Source organism: Peromyscus maniculatus, chromosome 1 (genome assembly GCF_049852395.1).
Source record: "Peromyscus maniculatus bairdii isolate BWxNUB_F1_BW_parent chromosome 1, HU_Pman_BW_mat_3.1, whole genome shotgun sequence".
In the NCBI taxonomy this organism is placed as follows: domain Eukaryota; kingdom Metazoa; phylum Chordata; class Mammalia; order Rodentia; family Cricetidae; genus Peromyscus; species Peromyscus maniculatus.
Window position 1 is genome coordinate 191699420 of NC_134852.1, and position 22684 is coordinate 191722103.

The 22684-nt window shown below is 39.0% G+C and overlaps 1 protein-coding gene and 1 pseudogene across 2 annotated transcripts in view; both read right to left on the minus strand.

Annotated features, from left to right (window-relative positions):
• Positions 1 to 21323, minus strand: part of LOC143266748 (cytochrome P450 2C27-like) — a 46431-nt gene extending 25108 nt beyond the window's left edge. Inside the window, exons 1-5 of one of the 2 annotated variants that reach the window (XM_076563014.1) lie at positions 21092 to 21323; positions 17468 to 17630; positions 17146 to 17295; positions 12831 to 12991; positions 9391 to 9567 (exon numbers count right to left, since the gene is read on the minus strand). In XM_076563014.1, the coding sequence (XP_076419129.1) occupies positions 9391 to 9567; positions 12831 to 12991; positions 17146 to 17295; positions 17468 to 17630; positions 21092 to 21259 (819 nt within the window). In that variant the 5' untranslated portion in view covers positions 21260 to 21323. The remainder of the gene's footprint in view (positions 1 to 9390; positions 9568 to 12830; positions 12992 to 17145; positions 17296 to 17467; positions 17631 to 21091) is intronic. The other variant, XM_076563015.1, reaches the window with a different exon arrangement.
• On the minus strand, positions 796 to 5982 carry LOC102928713 (Golgi-resident adenosine 3',5'-bisphosphate 3'-phosphatase pseudogene; annotated as a pseudogene).
• Positions 21324 to 22684: the final 1361 nt, after the last annotated feature.

A 22684-nucleotide genomic window follows, 5' to 3' on the forward strand; every position in this document is an offset into this window, starting at 1 on the left:
GGTTTTAACCTAATGCAAGACTATGTACAAAGGAATGGTTATCAAATATTGTCCAGGAATAATAAGGGATAATGACCTAGATAAGATGGAACTACAACCAATGTGAACAATATCAAGCAAGAAACACATACTAAAATCCAGAGAAGTCTAGAGAATAGGTAAATGGCATGTTACAAAGATCATTCCAAAAGGTGTCCTATCCTAAAGAACCATAATCTAATACTTAATATGTTCTATCTAAGATTATATATATACATATATATATATATATAATATGTATATTAAGTTGTAACTATAACTGATAGTCTTCAATCCCATCAAAGACCTGAGAAGGAGTATAATGGTACCTGAGAAATGATAGATGGACAGAGCACTTGTTGTGTATTAATGAATATGAGACTTGTGCTTTCCATCTGAGGAGTAAAAATCACCAATGACTTTATTTTCAATAAGATACAACCTCAAAGTTACACTAAACATCTACACAAAACCAAGCCTTCCTCAAAACCAATTCTATATGAAAGTATCAATAGTACAGACTCATCATTTGTTGAGTGAAAATGGTGACTCATAACAGTGTAGACTCAGCTCTAGATTTTAATCCACAAATATATATATATATATATATATATATATATATATATATATATATATATATATATATATATGTTCCTTGTGTATGACAACTGTATGAAAATAGTCTCAAAGATAAAGACAATACTTGAGAAATGAAGCAACCTATTTTCCCTGATTTTGCATCCTATTATAGGGAAAGTATGTCTCTGATGCTTCATAAGTACTTCCTAAGTTCAGGATGGCATTAACCATGTATAGTCTCCACAAGTCCTTTGAAGCTTCCAACAGTTCAGGCTGAACAATTCACCCCTGAAAAGTTGCACCCTGTGGTCAGGAATGCTTATTGATATCCTGACTTTTCTAAATCTAGGAGTTTTCTGACCAGAGCTTGGTGGTTCATTTTGATGTTAGCAAGGAGTCCCCCTTAAATACCATCAGACCCAGTATAACTGATCTCTTCACCACTCAGAGTCGTCATATGCCCTCCAAGGGCTTTTAGGATGGCATTACCAGCACATATATCCCACTTTTTGATGAACATCACATGAATATATAGATCTGCTTTTTCTTGACTCATATCAGGCACATGCAAGAGTGCTAAAACTTTATAACCAGCACCACCAGCTGGGATGATTGATGTCTGGTTTCCAAAGGTCTGCAGAGTAACCTGTTTGACCATCCCTGCATGAGAGCGAGACACAATGATCTTTGGTGTCTTCTCATTGTAGGAAGAATGGGCTTTCACATTTGAACCACCATCTACCATTGCCCAAGCTGTATATTCAGAAAATGGCTTATGAATAACTTCTAGCACAGGTTTGCCATTCACAGCTACACACACCATGGTAGTGACATACTTTTGAAGATCCTCTGTGTATTACTGTGCAGCATCAAGAGGGTCAATCCAGACAGTCACACTTTCTGCGGGTACCTCCTTAGGAGCAGCTATTTCCTTCAGGATGTCCTCAGGAATCTTATGATTCCATACAATGACCTCCTTGTCAGATGAATCCACATGTTCCTCAGTATTTATCTGCACATTAGGGAAGGCCGTCTTGAGCAGGTAAAACACCTTGCTGTTAGACAGCATGTTGCGGTTGGTCTTCTTGTCTTCAGCACCCTCCCGTGTCTTCCCCTTGGACTTCTCATGAAGGATGTTGCTCTCACGGACCCACCTCACCTCATCGCCACCTGTGCTTGGCCAGAATCTTGGTGCAAGTCCACAGTGCCCCCATTGGCTGCGCCATGCTTGCTAGCTTGCTGCCCATGCTGAAGAGGCTGAAGAAGCTGGCCAAAGAAGCCCAAGTAGAGATGGTAGAGCACCCTGAGCCCCTGCCAGACATTCTACAGGACACAGAGAAAAATGACCAAGAGACTCTAGCCCTGTGGGCTGAAAACAGATGCCCCAACTTTACAAAGGAACATTAGGTGATTGTCTAGGCTGCCAGCTGTCTCTGTCTATTCTGCAAGACTCCTGAAAGTTGCTTGCATCCTTCTCCATTTTCTCAGGTAATACTATATCCTTCTGAGGTTTTTGATGTGATTAAAGCTAGATAGTTACAATTTTCCTTAGTTATGGCAAAAGACAAGTTAGATATAAAACCTTAGACTCACAAATATAAGATAGATAGGATATCTTCTTTAATTTTGCCAAATAAACTAGTTATTATAAATAGACTAGATATTTTAACTATAATTCTTGATTGATAATTGTTTTGTTATCTGTAATTTTACTATGCAAAAGTTAAAACTTTCCTTTTAGAAAAAAAGAAAAGGGGAAGTGCTGTGGGATGTTCTGTATGTTACGTGTTGCTTGATTGGGTAATAAATAAAACACTGATTGGCCAGTAGCCAGGCAGGAAGTATAGGCGGGACAAAGAGAAGAGAATTGGGGGAAGTAGAAGGCTGAGGCTGAGAGACCTGCCAGCCGCCACCATGACAAGCAAGATGTAAGGTTCCAGTAAGCCACAAGCCACGTGGCAACATATAGATTAATAGAAATGGGTTAATTTAAGATAGAAGAAATAGATAACAAGAAGCCTGTCATGGCCATACAGTTTATAAGTAATATAATTGTCTGTGTGTTTATTTTATAAATGAGCTGTCAGACTGCTGGGGCTTGGTGGGACCCAGAGTGAAAACTCTCCAGCTACACTTGGTCATAAAGCAAATCTCAATAGATACAAAAAAATTGGAATAACCTCCTGTAGTCTATAAGAGCACCATGGTTTAAAGTTAGATTTCAACAACAATAAAAATTACAGAAAGCCTACAATCTCATGGAAACTGAATACTGCTCAACTGAATCACCAATGAGTCAAGGAAGAAATAAAGAAATTAAAACTTCCTAGATTTCAATGAAAATATAATTGTCTGTGTGTTTATTTTATAAATGAGCTGTCAGACTGCCGGGGCTTCGTGGGACCCAGAGAGAAAACTCTCCAGCTACACTTGGTCACAAAGCAAATATCAACAGATACAAAAAAAAAATTGGAAAATGAATGTACTACATATCCATACTTCTAGAACTATGAAAGCAGTGCTAAGAGGGAAATTCATAGCACTAAACACCCACATAAAGAAGTTGGAGAAATCTCACACTAGTGACTTAACAGCACACCTGAAAACTGTAGAACAAGAAGAAACAAAGTCACCCAGGAGGCATAGACACCAGGAAATAATAAAATTGAGAGCTGAAATCAATAAAATAGAAACAAAGAGAACAATACAAAGAATCAATGAAACAAGGAGTTGGTTCTTTGAGAAAATCAACAAGATAGACAAGCACTTATCCAGACTAACCAAAAGTCAGAGAGAGAGCTTTCAAATTAATAAATAAGAAATAAAAGGGGATATATAACAACTGACAATGAGGAAATCCAGAGAATCATCAGATCATACTTCAAAAACCTGTACTCCACAAAATTGGAAAATCTAAAAGAAATGGATAATTTTTTGGATAGGTACTACATAGCAAAGTTAATCAAAACCAGATAAACTATTTAAATAGACCAATAACCCCTAATAGTCTCCCAACCCCGCCCCCAAATCCCAGGACCAGATGGTTTCAATGCAGAATTCTACCAGATTTTCAAAGAAGAGTTAATACCAATACTCTTCAAATTGTTCTACACAATAGAAACAGAAGGAATGTTGCCAAACTCCTTTTATGAGGCTACAGTTGATCTGATTCCCAAGCCAAACAAAGATGCAACAAAGAAAGAGAATTACACACCAATCTCCCTCATGAACATTGTTGTAAAAATACTTAATAAAAATATTAGCAAACAGACTCCAAGAACACATCAAAAACATTATCACATTATCCACCATGATCAAGTAGGCTTCATCCCAGAGATGCAAGAATGGTTCAACATATGAAAGTCTGTCAATGTAATACACCATATAAACAAACTGAAAGAAGAAAACCCACATGATCATTTCATTAGATGCTGAAAAAGCCTTTGACAAAATTTAACACCCCTTCATGATAAAGGCCTTGGAGAGATCAGGAATATAGGGAACATACCTAAACATAATAAAGGCAATTTATAGCAAGCCAATAGCCAACATCAAAGTAATTGGAGAGAAACTCAGGAACAAGACAAGGCTGTCTACTCTCCCCATATTTATTCAATATAGTACTTGAAGTTCTAGCTAGAGCAATAAGACAAGAAAAGGAGATTAAGGGGATACAAACTGGAAAGGAAGGAATCAAACGTTCACTATTTGCAGATGATATGATAGTATACCTAAGTGACCCCAAAAATTCAACAAAGGAACTCCTAGAGCTGATAAACTCCTTCAGTTATGTGGCAAGATACAAGGTTAACTAAAAAAAATCAGTAGCCCTCCTATATACACATGATAAACAGGCTGAGAAAGAAATAAGAGAAACATCACCCTTTGCAACAGCTACAAATAATATAAAATACCTTGGGGTAACTCTAACTAAGCAAGTGAAAGACCTGTATGACAAGAACTTTAAGTCTTTGAAGAAAGAAATTGATGAAGATATCAGAAAATGGAAAGATCTCCCATGCTCATGGATAGGCAAGATTAACACAGTAAAAATGGCAATCTTACCAAAAGCAATCTACAATTCAATGCAATCCCCATCAAAATCCCAACACAATTCTTCACAGACCTTGAAAGAACAATACTCAACTTCATTTGTAAAAACAAAAAACCCAGGATAGATAAAATAATCCTGTACAACAAAGCCACCTCCTAGGCATCACCATCTCTGACATGAAGCTCTACTATAGAGGTCTAGTGCAGCATGAATCTTAAAATGTCTCATTAATAAAATCAAACCTGGTACCAGTTATTGGGGTGAATGCTGGAAGACCAGAGAAGCAGAATAAGCCACAGCTACCTCACCTCACCAATTCCTCAGCTGATCCTGTTTCCTCAGACTGGAAGTCTCTGTGTCCTCATCTGAATGAATCTCAGTTGAACTGCTGCTAAAAGCCTAAAAGCTTAACCAGGCTCTAGTTCCTGGTCCTCACATTTTTAATACCTTCTTGTAGCTAGAGTTTTCCTGCCTTGCCCACAGTCAGGACAAATCTCTGTCACCCACCAGTCCCACAGTTTCTCAGACCCAACCAAGTAAACACTGAGACTTATATTGCTTACAAACTGTACGGCCATGGCAGGCTTCTTGCTAACTGTTCTTATATCTTAAATTAATCCATTTCTATAAATCTATACCTTGCCACATGGCTCGTGGCTTACCAGCATCTTCACATGCTGCTTGTCATGGCGGCGGCTGGCAGTGTCTCTCCACTCAGCCTTCCACTTCCCAGAATTCTCCTCTCTCCTTGTCCCGCCTATACTTCCTGCCTGGCCACTGGCCAATCAGTGTTTTATTTATACAGAACAATATCCACAGCACCTTCTGCTTCCTGCCATCACTTCCTGGGATTAAAGGCCTGTGTCACCATAGCTGGCTATTTACAGTGTGGTTTTGAACTCAGAGAACCAGACTGATCCCTGACTTTGGAATGCTAGGATTAAAGGTGTGTGCCACAATTTTCTGGCCTCTATATCTAGTGGCTGTTCTGTTCTCTGACCCCAGATAAGTTTTTTAGGGTGCACACTATTTTGGGGAAGACAATCAAGATAGATTATTGAATCTACTTTTAAAAGAGAATTACTAGTTTTAAATATTTTACATTGGATTGAATTTTTGTATATTGTATACAAATTACATATATTGAGATTGATATTGTTAGAAAATGCTATACATATATTTCTAATATTGTTCAAGATATTGTACTTATACAGTTCATTTAACAATGTAATGCATTTTGCTAATCTGTGAATGTTATTATTACCAACGATTAGGATATAAAGAAATGAAAGTTAGTAGTTAGACATTACAATCAAACTTGTAGCAGTCATATTAGGTACGTTTTTAAGGTCTAGCAGAGATATATTAGAAAAATAGGTCATCTTCAAACCTTTCAGAGATCTACAGAATGTGACATTTAAAATGTTTCAAGAAAAGAGGGAGAACAAGGAATAGGAGACCATGGTAAATGAAGACCACATGAAAAAAGGAAGAAACAAAGAGCTAAAGAGGCCCACAGAAATCCACAAAGATACCCCCACAAAAGACTGCTGGCAATGGTTAAGAGACAGCTGGGACTGACCTACTATGGTGATGGGATGGCCAAACACCCTAATAGTTGTGCCAGAAACCCCATCCAAGGACTGAGGAATCTTAATGCAGACATCCATGGCTAGGCCCTGGGTGGAGCACTGGGAGTCTAATTAGTGAGAAAGAGGAGGGTTTATATGAGCAAGAATGGTTGAAACCAAGGTTGGATAAAGCACAGGGACAAATAACCAAACGAATGGAAACACATGAACTATGAACCAAAGGCTGAGGGGCCCCCAATTGGATCAGGCCCTCTGAATAGGTGAGACAGTTGATTGGCTTGATCTGTTTGGGAGGCATCTAGGCAGTGGTACCAGGTCCTGGGCTCATTGCATGAGTTAGCTGTTTGAAACCTGGGACTTATGCAGCGATGCTTGGCTCAATCTGGGAGGAGGGGACTGGACCTGCCTGGACTGAGTCTATCAGGTCGATCCCAGTCCTCGGGGGAGACCTTGACCTGGAGGTGGTGGGAATGGGGGTGGGCTGGGGGGAAGGGGAGGGGAACAGGAAGGGAGAGAACAAGGGAATCTGTGGCTATTATGTAGAACTGAATAGTATTGTTAAAAAAAGTAAAGAGTAAAAAAATGTTTTAATAACTTATTTTTTTTTCTTTTTTTTAATGACTATGAGACATGTTGGCTCCTGGCAGCACCAATCTACTTCAGAGAAAATATGGGCATTGAAGAAACTGCATATTGAATTAATTTTCATTGTGGCAAAAGTTAGCCACTGGACAAGAAAGTGTCCTCAATTTGACTGCTGACAAACAGGACAAAATGGACAGACAGGACATGAAACAAAGGACTATTGATCCTTGCCAAGACAAGTGTGGTTGTGGCTTCAGCAACAGGCATCCTGTGAGGCCAGGACAATATGGCCCCATCCCTGAAGTGAGCTTGCAATCCAGAGAAGTTACAGGGCCCCTTCCTCTGAAGGAAGCTGAACAGGCAGTGGACTGATGGCTTCTGATGTGCAGTGGAATGGCAGCTGAAACAGTTATTTTTGAAAGAGTAACTAGGCTAAGAGAGTTTAACCTCTCAATGGTAGACTGGCATTTAATAAAAGAGATGAAGCCACCCACAAGCTGAGAAGAATGGATAGCTGAATTCTAAAAACACCAAGAATTTCCAGAATTTAAATCCTGAATCATGGACAGGACACTGGTGGAATTCAGGTGTTTCTGGTGTGTGCACTCCACCTGCAGTTTGGCAGGAATGAGGCCTCTGCAAATGGCACATTAAGCCGTGTTGTGGATTTAGGCTTTGCTAGTACAAAACAAAAAAGAGGTTTCTGGGCTACATGCTGCTTTGATAGAAGCATCGACTCACTATTTCTGAGAGTTGATGGCTCCCAGAGCTGGCAGAAAACGTACCACCGCTATGTTGGGATGCTGAAGTAGGTGGAGCCAGCAGCCACAGCACCAGAGCTGTTTCAGGCTTAGAAGGCTACAGTTTAAAGCAATAGGCTCACACTCGGGGGGCAGAGGCAGGCAGATCTCTGTGAGTTCAAGGCCAGCCTGGTCTACAGAGCTAGTCCAGGACAAACTCCAAAGCTACAGAAAAACCCTGTCTCAAAAAACCAAAAAAAAAAAAAAAAAAAAAAGCCACGTAAAGATGGCTACCACACTGAGAATCTGGATTATGTTCTCTTTGATATTCATAACTGAAGAAAAACATTTGTTTGCAAAAGCTGTTGAGTTATGCCAAAATGTATATTTTAAAGGTACCTTGACTTCAAAATTTGGATGGAAGGATATGTTGCTTTGGATAGGAGGCTCTGCTTTTGTCTCCACAGAAAGCCAGAGGCTATGGATTTGTTCCAGATTAAGATACATCAGGTTTGACCAGCCAAGACCCCCTGAAAGGTCTCTGATGACACGAAGGCCCAGATGATCCAACATCCAGAATCGTTTCAAGGCAACTGGCTCAGACGATACACCCTCATGGACTACCCCATAGGCCTAAAATTTTCTTTGTGTCCCCATAAGATACAGTGCCCCCCTCCAGCAGGAAGTAGTAAGAGAAACTACGCCCAAATTCCCAAGCTGGCTTTGGAGATGTGTAAAAGTTAAAACCTTCCTCTTTAAAAGAAAAAAAAAAAGGGGGGGGGGAAGTGCTGTGGGATGGTCTGTATGTCAAATTACTCTAATTGGTCAATAAATAAAACACTGATTGGCCAGTGGCCAGGCAGGAAGTATAGGAAAGACTAACAGAGAGGAGAAAAGAAAGAACAGGAAGGAGGAAGGAGTCACTGCCAGCCTCCACCATGACAAGGAGCATGTGAAGATGCTGGTAAGCCACAAGCCACATGGCAAGGTATAGATTTATGGAAATGGATTAATTTAAGCTATAAGAACAGTTAGCACATTAGCTGCCACGGCCATACAGTTTGAAAGCAATATAAGTCTCTGTGTTTACTTGGTTGGGTCTGAGCGGCTGTGGGACTGGTGGGTGACAGAGATTTGTCCTGACTGTGGGCAAGGCAGGAAAACTCTAGTTACACAAACCCAAACATCTATAGTCAGCTCATTTTTACTGAGTCCCAAGGAAATCCAATGGAAAATTGTCTTTTGAATAAATTACACAATGCCATTGCAGATCATGCTGACAGGATACCCAGTAGATACCAATCCTTAACCCCTTTTGGTGAAAATTAGCTTGAACTTACACTCAAAGCCTTACTCTTCCATACACCTACTTCTTTCCACCATGTACCTCTCCATACACCACTCAGTGCTTCTGAAATTAACTCCTCTATTTATCATTTTAAAATAAACACTATGGCCAGATCAATTTTAATCCACTAGATACACAGTCAATCTAGCCATACTATGTGCATTCATGGCGCCAATTTTCACACTGCCATGATAGTTGGTTATTTTCTACCTGATTAGAATTTTTTCCCATCTTACCTGCCCTTTGTATTGTTTTTCCCCTCAGCTACACTTTTTAAAGAACAGAGGGAATGTGCTCCAGTTAGCAAATTCCATTTATTTTTATCAGTATCCATATGGTGCATCCCAATACATAATAAATACTAAAACTGTTTTTCAAATGCTACTGACTTTAAATCATCTCTGACAAACATTTCAGTGTTCAACAAACCACAAAATCCTGAAGCAATAAAATGAATTAATATTAATATTTTACCTGCTCTTGTTTAATCAGGTAATAATCAATAAAGTCCCGAGGGTTTGCAACATTAAATGATTCCTGATGATCTTTTATTTTCTCCAAAAGATAACTTTTGATATAATCAGTATTTTTCATTACTGTGTGATGACTTCCTGGACAATAGTCAAATAGCCAAGGGAAATTATTGCAGACCTACAAAATCAGACCAAGAATTTTTTTGTTAAAATGAATTGTTTTACTTTTAGTCATGTGTGTGGTATGTGTATGCATGCATAACTGTGTGTGCCATCTATGTGTGGGTGTCTTGGAGGCCAAAGATATCAGATCTCCTGAAGCTAGTAGTTTTGAGACACCTAACATGGATGCTGAAAATTGGACTTAGATCCTTTGGAAGATCAATGCACACTCTTAATCACTGATCTCTCTCTCCAGCCCTTGCCAAAGAACTTTTTAAATGAATAGATATGAAGAAATACACATATCTATAATATATATCAAGACCAATTTGGGTTTATAGATTCAGACATGAATGAAAAATGGTATTTAGCATAAAGAAAATATGTTTTATTTCATGTATGTGCCATTTCTATGTGATAGTAGAGAGATTTGGGGGAGAAATTACTGCACAAATGATCGAGAATCATAATCAAGTTCCGACATTCATGAATCCTTTTTAGTGTAAAGCATATTTGTGAAAATTCACTGATGGCTTATACCATTTATTCCCAACTATTCTGAACTATATGGTACAAATTGTTGTCACTTACATTTTTTTTTATATATTGGCACAAGTGAAGAAAGTTGGACGAATTATTTATAGTAGAAAAGTAGCACATACATATTTAACTCCTGTAAACCAGCTTATGACATGAAATGAGTATTTAGAAGTGGGTAAGGCTCCAAGAGGCTTTGAAAGCAAAACTGTACCACAGCCTTTAGTGATTTCTCTATGATCACAATCATTCTTTCTTTAACTTGCTTTTTATTTATTTATTGTTCGTGTCTCTCACATCATGCCTCTCGATCCCACCCACCTCTTCAGCCCCTCTAGCCCACCTTCTGCTCTTACAACAACCTCCCAAATAAAATAAATAAAATTTAAGAGAAAAAAGAAAAATCACTCGTCCAAGCTGTAGTGTGACACAGTGAGTTATGCAGTACCCCCGATTATCCACACATCTTTACTTTACTAGTGTTCACTGCTAACAGTCATTGATCTGGCTCAAGACCTGTGTTTTCTGTTACACTATGAATATCGGGTGTTCAAAGGGAGTCTTTTTGATATCCTGCCACTGCCCTGCACTGTGAAGATCTTCAAGCCTGAGGTCTGCAGGACTAGCCCCTTCACATGCTCCAGCAGATCACAGATGGGGTGGATGTTGGGGTGGGCTCACTCATAACATTGTTCTGAGCCTGGGAAGTTGAAGTGTTGGCCAGCCCTCCAGCTCTCTCCCATCATCAGACCTAAGGTGAGTTCTCTGACATTGCCCTGGCTAGTTCACCCCTTATAGAAATGAGCTGCTTTCATGCCCTCAGAGTTGTCTCTCCCACACCTACACTATCAGTGCCAGTTCTACTGTGTTACACAGGCAAGGTGTAGGGGCCACGCTCCCCAGTGCTACAGCTGGTGAAGGGCAGGGACGGCTCTCCCACTATTATGACCTCAAAGCTAGCACTCCCACCTGCCACAGGATGTGAGGGAATCTCTCTCCCACTCATAACACCATAAGGCAGATGAGGGGAGGGGCCAGATCTCTCACTCACATTCTCTGGGCTGGCTCACACATAGCACCCCTGCCCCTACATCAATATGTTCATACAGGTCAGCTCTGCTGTGCTGCTCAGGCAAGGTGCACAGCACACTTTTCCAGGTGCTGAAGCTGTTAAGTGGGAGGGTCAGCTCCCTCACCCACCACAGACAGCAGGGGGAGGTCATCTTTCCCTTTCCCTCACAACCACATGGCATATGATGGAGGTATGGTCAGCTATCCCATTCTCACCCACTCAGGGCCAACTCACTCATGCCTCTGCCAACAGGGTCAGCTCTACTGTGCAACCCAGGCTAGGAGCACGGCCTGCTTAACAGAGTGCTGTACCTGGTAAGGGTGTGGGTCACCTCCCTATTCTGCCGTAGTCTTCAAGGAGTGAAGACTAAAGGTGGCCTCTACCCAACCACACCACCACAAGACAGATAATTAGTGGGACCAGCTCTCCCACACTCACAACTTCTGGGCTGACTCACCTACACCCATGCCAAGTGTTGGCTCTACTCCACTGCCTAGGCAAAGTGCAGTCTGAACTCCTGAGTACTGCAGCTGGTGCGGGCAAGGGCAGCTCTCCCACCTGCAGTTGGTGGAGCATCTCTCCCCTGCCCATGCTACCATATGTCAGATGAGGGACAGGGTCAGATTGCCCAAGCTCACATCCTTGGGTCTGACCTACCCTACCCCTGTAAACAGGATCAACTCCACTGTGCTGCCCATAGGAGGTAGAGGCCCTGATCTCCCTAGTGATGCAGTGAATACATGGGCAGGGCCAACTGTACTGTTCTTTCCTCTTGGCCTTCAGTGATATCAAGAGCCACAGACATCAATATAGACCATGACTGCAATAGGGCCATGAATTCAGACATGGACCCTGGCAGCAGCAAAAGCCCAGATATCACTATGGCCCTGGGTAGCAATCAAGTAACCCATCTCACCCCACTGCTTACTGCTCCACTTCTTTGGATGTGCCTCTGTCCACAGGACATGGACCATTCTCTCTTTCTCTTTCCCATACCACACTACACATTTGCTCACCATAGTACAGCCCAACTGCCTGAAGCCCTATTGCACTAGACAACCCTGATCACAGGCATTCTTTGTGGATTGTTCAGTAGATGCCAGTTCAGCCTAAGACAATGCTGAGAACATGTGTGTGGGCCACACAACATTAAATTACTCGTCTTCTCATTTCTACTTGTCATCTTGTTAACTAGGATACCAGCTGACACATCAAACCACTGAAACTACTCATTGTTTCCTAGCAGATTTCATTGCCATTAATATTCTTATTCCTTTAAGAGAATATTCTTTATAAACTAAAATATTCCTGCCTAGTAATATGATGAGGATGTGTTTAATCTTTGAAAAGAGGGTAAGAATTATGCTTAGAAGAATGTCCTGTGAAGAACTGACCAAACTTCTAGATGTGAATGCTCATCAATAATACATTATGCAGACAGTTCTGTGGACATCAGATGGATAGGGATCTAGCCGGCTTTAGCCAATCTGGCATTTGCCTTTCAGTTTTGCTATTTGTGTAGCAAAGTGTTTAGGCCTGACTTCCAGATATTCTTTCCATATTCAGAACCATGGTATCTGGGCACCTCATTTCTTGGTCTATATTGAATTTGAACTATGAGAATGAAAGATTATATGTATGTTCTAAAAAGGAAAAGATCTTGACTTCACCTGCAACCAAGGGGAGCTCAGAATCTTGAAATTCTCATCCAGTCTTTTCATCAAGTTAAGAAAATCCTGATCTTTATAATCAAAACGATTCTGGAAAATAATGGAGCAGATGACATTGCATGGAGCACAGCTCAGGATGAAGGTGGGATCACAGGGTGAGCCTGGGTAATTAGAAACAATTAGAAAAATACTGTTAAAATATACAAAGAAGATATTTTGTTTTTGTTAACAGATAAAGAGTCTTTAGAAGTTTTCAACCATATCTTTTCTACTATTCTCCTAACAGCTAAGTATTCCTTATATATAGAATGTGCATATCACTTTTACCTTAACCTCGAGGTGGCCTCAACATTACTACTTAAATAAGAACAGATCGTATCTGTTATACCAATTTTTACACTTAACTATCTGGTACTTGAAAGAAAACAAAAGATTTTATAAACCTCAAATTTCTAGTATTCAGAACAGAATTGTTTCTCACTGGAATTCCTAATTGTCATATAACACTGGGATTTAAATAGAGGAGTGTACACCTGGAAGATCTGCAGCTACAATGAATAAGCAAGGAAGCAAGTATTAATCCAAGGAAGGAGGAAATGGCAACACTGCAGGAGAGTTCTGGTATGAGAAGAAAAATGAGGAGAATTCCTCCTCATGGTTACAGGACAATAATGTATAATCTCAAGAGGGATCCACTCCTATGTGGATTTGTTTACATTACTAAATAAACTGAAAACTTTTATTGTACAGTTAAATTCCAATAGGAGGAAACAACATGAATGTGGGAATAGAGACTTCCTTTTTCTCATTTCATCATTTAAAACAATGCATTTTGCTTCATAGGAAGTAAATACAGTATTTGAAATATAGACACAAAATATAACAAGGTCAGTGCTAGACAGATAGCTCTGCACTCAGATTACTTGCTGCTGTTTTAGAGGAACAAAGTTCAGTTCTCAGCACCCTCCTGGTGGCTCATAACAGTCTGCAACCCCCAGTTCCAGGGGAGTCTGACACAATTTTCTGACTTCTGTGACACCTGGCACACAAGTGTTACACACATGAATGTGAAAGCCAACATTTAAAATAAAATCTTTTCATTTAATTTTTTTTATTTTTACATACCAATCACAGTTCCTCTTCCCTCACCTTCCCCTGCCCCAGGAATTTATAATGTATACCAAGGCTGACCTCAAACTCATAGATATCTACCTGTCTCTGACTCCTGAGTGCTAGAATTGAAAACATGTACTACCACACCCATCCTTCTTATCTAATTTCTTACGGTATTACTTGTTCATTTTTGTGAAGATTTTTTTTGGTGTGTCACCAAGTTATTAATTTTAGATTTCTAAAATTTTTGATATAGGATAGCTCTCATAGTGCTGGAAGGTGCTATGTGAGCTACCAGAAGAGAAAAGTAATGATCAATATCACTCAGCTATAAACTCTGCAAGTAACAACAGCAACTTGCCTGGCAAGACATATCGACTGGTGCCACAGTGAGCGTGAACAATGTATAAATTGCAAACAACATTCTTTTTTCGTTTAAGCCTGTTCCATGAGATAAATCCCATATCACATCAAGACTCTATGCCTAGATATATCAACGACCTTGGGGGAAAATCTACTATCATCTCCTGAATTGGCATAGTATTAATCAATTCCAAATAAATTACAGTGATATCTATTGATTCATGCATTTCTCAACCCATATCATTCAACTCCTATTTGCAGTAGATGATAATTAACACAGAGACCCACAGCCACTCAAGGCACAGAGCAAAACGAGACTATGGTATGCTCAGCCATAAATTGGACATCTGTAACTCACTGCTTCTTCCTAAGGCTTAGGGATTTTCATGGAAGAAGGGACAGAAAAAAGACAGAGGTGTTGTGTAACATAAAGTAAAAAGTGTATCCCTAACACATCAAGGCAGCTGCACATGTAAATATAAAACAATCGTGACAACATTCACAAGACCCATGTAAGTTTAAGAAAGATTGAATCACAGTATGGAGAGAAGTGGCAACAAAGTCCCACCAATAGTCAAGAAGCTAGTGGCAGTATTTAGCTCTTGAGAGAAGGTGACTTGGTTTTCATGAAGAGTGTAGCCCCTAGTAAGTCAAACATAATCCAGAAGAAAACCACACATACAAGATATTTCTTAACCATGATCAGAGAAACTTCTGTTTACAGATTATGATGAACACAGAGGCTACAAAGGGCAAAGTTGCAAAGAAAAAGAGATTGCAAGTGTTTATCCCCAAAAGTAAATTATGTACTGCATCCTTTCCTCAAAAGACTTAGCTATTCTGGAAGAAGATGGGGCAGAACGAGCATAAGAGCCAGAGGTGGAAATGATGTCTTCTAGGCACAGCAGGGCAGATGCACATATGAACTCACAGAAAATGTGACAGTATGCACAAGACCTGTGCAAGCCAAAGATAGAAAAAAACCCTAGCATGAAGATGGAAGTTAGGCACGATGTTCTACTCCTAATGGAGATGTTATTGGCAAATATTAGCTTGGAAGAGGAAGGGTCAATTTTCTCTAAGAGTACAGACCCTGATAAATCCACCCTGATACTTTGGTGGAAAGTCACACATACAAGAATATTTGAACAGCACAAATTGGCCTTTGTGGGAAAAAATAGAAAAGAAATGGTCATGAACAAAAAGGTGAGTAGATGTAGGAAGAAGAGGAGGAGGGAGGTTGAATATGATAAAAAATGAGACAACTTTGTGGGGCTAGTGAAGTGATGGACCTTATAAAAGAACCCACTACTGGGTTTGCTTGACCTGCATAATTCTTTACTACATTCTAAGTCATATCCTTATATGCATAGGTAAGTGTAGCTACCACCCCTTACTAAAGAGATCTCTTTTTACAGCAAATGGAATTTATTCTAGAAAGTCACAGTTGGATATAATGCAGACACCAACAGATTGTGGAGATCACAACCTCAACAGACACAAATACATCACAACTCCTACATCTGTGACTCAGGAAACATCACAGACAAGGCAGAAAGATTATAAGAACAAGAATATCAAGAAGTCTTCTATAAAACAGTTTGTGCTAAAAATGACTGCAAAACAAAAAGGAAAAATGGCAAAATCAATAGATGTGCTAATAATGTGCAAAGGAAAAATTTTCACCTAGTCCTTCCCCTAGACAGGGAACTCCACACAACTAATGACTCCTGGGATAAGGATAATTATCCTCTCCAAAGCTTAAGCTCTTTTGTTGGTGGTCCAAGTGCAGAGTGGTCAGCCCTGAAATCATGTATTTGATATCCAACAACAAAGAGTACTCAAGAGATTTTACATGTATGTGTGCATGTACATACATATATACAACAATAAAGAAAAAGAGACGCCAGGTGGTGGTGGCACACATGTTTAATCCCAGCACTCGGGAGGCAGAGGCAGGCAGATCTTTGTGAGTTCGAGGCCAGCCTGGTCTACAGAGCGAGATACAGGAAAGGTGCAAAGCTAAACAGAGAAACCCTGTCTCAAAAAAAAAAAAAAAAAACCAAAAAAAAAACAAAAAAGAAAAAAAAAGCGAAAAGAAAAAGAAAGACTATCAACTTGAGAGTGTAAAAGGCATGGGAAGGGACAATGGAGGGCATTTGGGAGACAGAGGGAGGAATTATGTAATTCTATTTCAATTAAAACATATTTTTAAACAAGTACTAAATTCTGAAAGTACTAACAAAAATTTTCTTAATCATACATATCAAGCACAAAGGAGGTTTGGTGGATATTAAATAAAGAGAAACACAAAGTAAGGTAGAGAAAAGTGGAAGTGTATCTCAGAGGAGTTGATAGGTGATCATGATCAAAACACATTGTATAAGATTCACAATATAATAAAAATTTAAACAATTAGCAATACAATTTTGATAACATAGTATTACAGACACAATAATTGATGCATATTTTATTAACTCAGCTAAGAAATGAAATCCATAAATCACATCATTGCTACCCCAGACTGTAAAAATTGGCCTAAAAGAATCCCTGGACTGCCCAGTTAATTTGCTTAAACCTCTGTAGTCCAAGAAAATGAAAACGAATATCCTCTGTCACCTTTATCAATAGCACTTATTAGGTGGTGAAATAATACACAAAGAGAAATTACACTTGTGCTAATGGAAATCCATAGTTCTGCAGCTCAGCAGAAAATTAACATGAAACATATATTCTTTGTTTCTGATGTAAAAACAAAGAAATATTTACAATAGGATATTATCAACATGACCTATACACATACTTAGACTAAGATGTTAATGCATAAACCTACACTTACCATTGGTTTTTCTCAGTTCTTCCACAAGACACTGTGCTTCCTCTTGAACACGGTCCTCAATGGTCCTTTTCCCCATGCCCAAATTACGCAGAGTCATGAGTGAGAAGCGCCTTATCTCTTTCCATCTGCTTCCATTGCTAAAAACAATGCCTAAAAATGATAAAACACTAGACATAGATTCTAGGAACAGATGAGAGATCTGATGGGTGGAAACCACAGAGAGGTCCAAAGTGTACCTAAGGAAGAAGTCCACCCCTCTTTTTATCTTCACTTTCACTGTAAACACTGTGCAGCACACACATGAACACGCACACTTACTTACCAAGGCCTTTAGTAATTCTTTCCGCCACTGGGAAGCTTCCTCTTCCAGCAAACTCCTCCCCATGATCAATCAGAGCTTCCTTCACTGCTTCATACCCATGCAACACCACAGCAGGCTTCCTGCCCAAGTACAGGGTGAACACAGGGCCATAGACATTTGAAAGCTGGAAATTGGAAAGAAAAATGTAAATACTAACAAAAAAGTCACTTTAATCTCCATGGAGTCAACCTCATTCACACTGGTATTATCAGTGTTTTATCGGTATTTTAATATTTTTAATTCAGACAAAACTCAGCTTCAAATGGTTCTGAAGCCCATTTTTATTTATCAGACTGTGATTGTTCCAAACCACAGAGGAGGTACAAAAAACAAAAAACAAACAAACAAAAAAGACAAAAACAAAAAACCACAAAAACCAAAAAACAAACAAACAAACAACAACAACAAAAAAAAAATAAATAAATGTGCAGGGCACCATGACCATGCCTAACAGTGACTTTGCAATCTTCAAAAAGATGACAGGACTCCAAAATGATGATTCCACAAGAACTATAATAAAGCCATTAAGCTGATTCACACCATAGAAAGACTGACTTTGAACTACAAACTGGTCAGGACAATTTCGAGATGACTACCTGAGATGATCCAGCCTGACAGACTACTCAAACAAGGACTTGTGACAAGCCCTGAACTTTCCTATTATACAGAGACTGGACAAATGATACAGGACTTGACAATTAACCTAATTTTTTTCTTTTCCAGATTCTCTAAAGATATCTTCACCCCTAGAAAGCAAAAAGAAAAAGAGAATATAAATATCAGATAGATCATCTATTCTACTCTGAGAAAAATGATAAAGAAATAATAGGATAAATAGGTAGATCACTGAATCTACACTGAAAAGAAAAAGGGGAAGATATTAAAATGACAAAAGGGAGATTACTGAATCTATTATGAAAAGAAAACAATACTTTAAAAAAGGAGCTACTTGTTTTAAATAGGATAAGTAATGAAACTTTTTGAGTTTTTCAATGTTACTGGACTGGACATTGTTAATATGTATAATGGAGTTTTTTAACTGAATCTGTCAAGTGTTAATGGACTAGACATCATTAATGTAATCTTGATGGTGCATATTGTATATACTTACTGGGTATAATTTTTATTGTATTAGTTATAAACTTTTTAAAATTTTAGACAAAAAGAGAGGAAATGTGGTATTGTATCAACCCAAATATTGTGCATGCTAATAAACTTACCTGGGATCAGTGACAGAACAGCCACAATATTAAACATAAAACATAGGCAATGGTAGCACACCTTTAATCCTAGCATTAAAAAGGCAGAAATCCATGTGTTCAAGGATACAGCCAGGTATGGTGATTCATCACACCTTTAATCCCAGAAAGCAAGCCTTTAATACCAGGGAGTGGTGGTAGAAAGCAGAAAGGTATATAAGGAGTGAGGACCAGAAACTAGAAGCATATAGCTGGTTAAGAATTTGGCCAGGCCGGGCGGTGGTGGCGCACGCCTTTAATCCCAGCACTCGGGAGGCAGAGCCAGGCGGATCTCTGTGAGTTCGAGGCCAGCCTGGGCTACCAAGTGAGCTCCAGGAAAGGCGCAAAGCTACGCAGAGAAACCCTGTCTCGAAAAACCAAAAAAAAAAAAAAAAAAAAAAAAAAAAAAGAATTTGGCTGGTTGGCCGGCGGTGGTGGCGCACGCCTTTAATCCCAGCACTCGGGAGGCAGAGCCAGGTGGATCTCTGTGAGTTCGAGGCCAGCCTGGGCTACCAAGTGAGCTCCAGGAAAGGCGCAAAGCTACACAGAGAAACCCTGTCTCGAAAAACCAAAAAAAAAAAAAAAAAAAAAAAAAGAATTTGGCTGGTTAAGCAATTGGCTGGTTAAACATTCAGGCTTTCCAGCAGTAATTTAGCTGAGTCCAATTCTGGATGAGGACTCAGAGGTCTCCAGTCTGAGGAAACAAGATCAGCTGAGGATCCGATGAGATGAGGTAGCTGTGGCTTGTTCTGTCTCTCTGATCTTCCAGTGTTCTCCCCAATACCTGGCCTCAGGTTTGATTTTTTTAATAAGAACTTTTAAGATTCTTGCTACAAATCTCCATGGAGTCAACCTCATTCACACTGATATTATTAGTGTTTTATTGGTATTTTAATATTTTTATTCAGACAAAACTCAGCTTCAAATGGTTCTGAAGCCCATTTTTATCACATTATGATGATGATCAGTTCTTGATCACCTACAGTGAACCTTGTAATGCCTCAGAGCTCAGGTAGTTGTTATATAAGGATTACAATGAATTTTCACATCAAAATATTCAGCAGGATGTTAGCCACCAGAACTCCATGTAGGCCACCCACCTGCCTACTGACTGCCCCCACTCTCTCAGTGCCTATCCACTTTACCACAATCATCCCTCCCATCCTACCTACCCATCCTCCAACTTCAGCATAAATGCCCTGTTTGAACAGAGGCCACTCCACTCTGACATACAGAAGTCCAGCTTACAGGTGTCAAGACCTTCTCCTCAAACACAGGCCTCTCCAGCCAGGAGACCAGAGAAGAGACAGAAACCAAGGACCAAAACACCCATACTACTAAACACATATTTCTTTATTTACAGATTTAATGCTATACATCAAACTTCTGATGCCATATTTAGAAAAACAACAGAAGACTGCATATGGGACCACAAAGAACCAAGAATAAATAGTCAAGGCACTCCTAAGGAGTAAAAACACAGTTGGAGATGTATCAATATCAGGTCTCAAATTATATTTTAGAGCTATAGTGATATACACAGTCTGATAATTACAAAAAATAGACTCACAAGTAGACCAATGGAACAGATGAAATGATGCAGAAATATAGCAGCAAAGCTTGGCCCACTTAGTTTTGAAATGTAAACTTGTAAGTCATCACAAATGATTCTGTTGAGCAGACCAGATTTGTCAACTGCCACTACAAAGACACAGAGAGAGGGAACCACCAAAGCTGCACCACAGGCATGCAATATTTCCTGGAAAAACAGGTCCTTCTCTGGCAGCATTCTTAGCCCTAGACCTAGGTTTTACAAAAATTAAAACTGGATACAAATATCACCAGATATGCTCAAAGTAGCCTCCTTCCTTACATGTCTTGTTTTATTCCATGTCTATTGGTATTTAGTTAAATTAGGCATCCGTTTGTACTTTAGAGTCCAGCATCAAATACAAAACCTCAGTAAAAATGTTTGTCTGAAATTCTACCTGAGTTACTGAATAAAACATTACTCACTATTGGCCTTCAACCAAAAATATTGGAAAGGGCTGCTTTTTGGGTGTTTTTTTCTAAGATAGGAAATATTCACAAATTTTGCAATTTTGTGGGATCTTTTTCATTTTTATTAAATACAATGAAATGAATATCTTTTCACCTGAATTCTTGTTCATTACTGAATTCCTGACAAGATACAGCTGTAAATGTCATGAAGTACACAATACACTGCAAGAGTTTTGACTGTAGGATTATTTATAGCAATATTTCTTCTTCTACTAGACTTTCATTTAAAGTAACTTTCAATTTATCTTCTTTATCAAGGTATTGGAGGAGCACAAAGAATACTTACATTGGTCAAGGATTGGCTGATGTTCTTTGCATCTATCTGGAGGAAATTGCCAATAATTGGGAGAGGGGTGGGGCCAGGAGGGAGCTTTCTTCTCTCAGAGCTCTGTCTCCAGAGTGAGAGGAGAAGCAGACAGGAGAGACTGAGCACCAGGACTATGACTGGATCCATGGAGACCCTTCTTACTGACACAGCTGTGATCAGCCAGCATGGAGCTTTTATAACACTACCTGCTGAATCAACATGTTTCTCACTGAAACGTCATTGACTGATTAATCAGATAACCTTTGATCTCTTTCTCAAGCGCACTTTGTGCTTTTGATAGAGAAAAATAGGGTTCCTTTACCTTTGTCCTTCTTTACAGAGTACCCATCTGAATTCCTGGTTTAATGTTACTGATTGGTGTCCAAATAGTGTTAAAAAAATAAACAAAAAACTATAACGTGCAACTGTTTTTGCGAAGCAATAGATAAATGTTGAGATGGAAGAAAACTCCTCAACTTTTATATTCTCAGATTAGTGACCATTGACCAGCTAGGAATTTATGATTTATGGATAGTTTGTATATTCTATTAAATATATTTTTTAACAAAGTCTTACTATGTAGCTTATGTTGATCTCAAACTGACAATTCTTCTGCAACATTGTACCAGTGGCTAGAAATATATTTATGCACTACCATCGTCATGCATATCTAAAATATTTCTTTGCTATATTAAACATTTGGACATATTTTTCTCAACAGTGTAAGCCTTACAGCTCCTTTTTTTACTCTTGGCCATTTATAAAACTAAGATAACAAAAAAAATATCACTCACACATTTGGAATCAGAAAATGTATGTTAAGCTTTTAGCTGAAGAAAGTTTTTTGTTTTTCAGTGTTGTGTAGTTCAATTGTGAAAGACATTCTTTTTTTAAGTAATGGGATAGAAAGAACTGTCAGTGTCTCACTGCTCATAGGTGGAAGAATTTAGGAATCAAGGTGACTATGTAATGGGCATATTTACTCCCCCAGCTTCACCATACATTCTGAAAGAAGAGTATTAGAATTCCCCCTGTCTCACCAGTGCAGATGTAAACCTAGATGAGCACAATAGTCTATAGAGACAATAACAATAATTGGTATGAACAAAACATCACCAAACATCACAACCAAGTGGGTACCAAGTTTTCAAATGCCTGAGCTGAAGAGGACGTTTCTAACTCAACCCACCTCTTGCATTTGACAGCCTTCCTTTCCCAAAAGCTTTCAGTTCAGTTATATCCATCACAATTTCTTGACTGTGCACAATGACACTATACTGACTGATTATAATCACTAACATTCACAGTAAACATGAATCTAGTTAATAATTATATCATTATTGTATTAACATAGAAATAAGAAAAGTTTGCTCAAGTTTTGTAATCTGGCCCAAAGATTACAAAAATAGCTACAAGGGGAGTGAAGATAAACTTTGATAACCTAAAATCATGGTTATCCTTATTATTTACAATGACACAAGCAATAATTTGCTGCCCAAATCTTATTGCTCTAGAATCTCAAAGAATGGATTTGAATAAAACAGTCCCAGTGGATTTCATTTCATGCCTGGA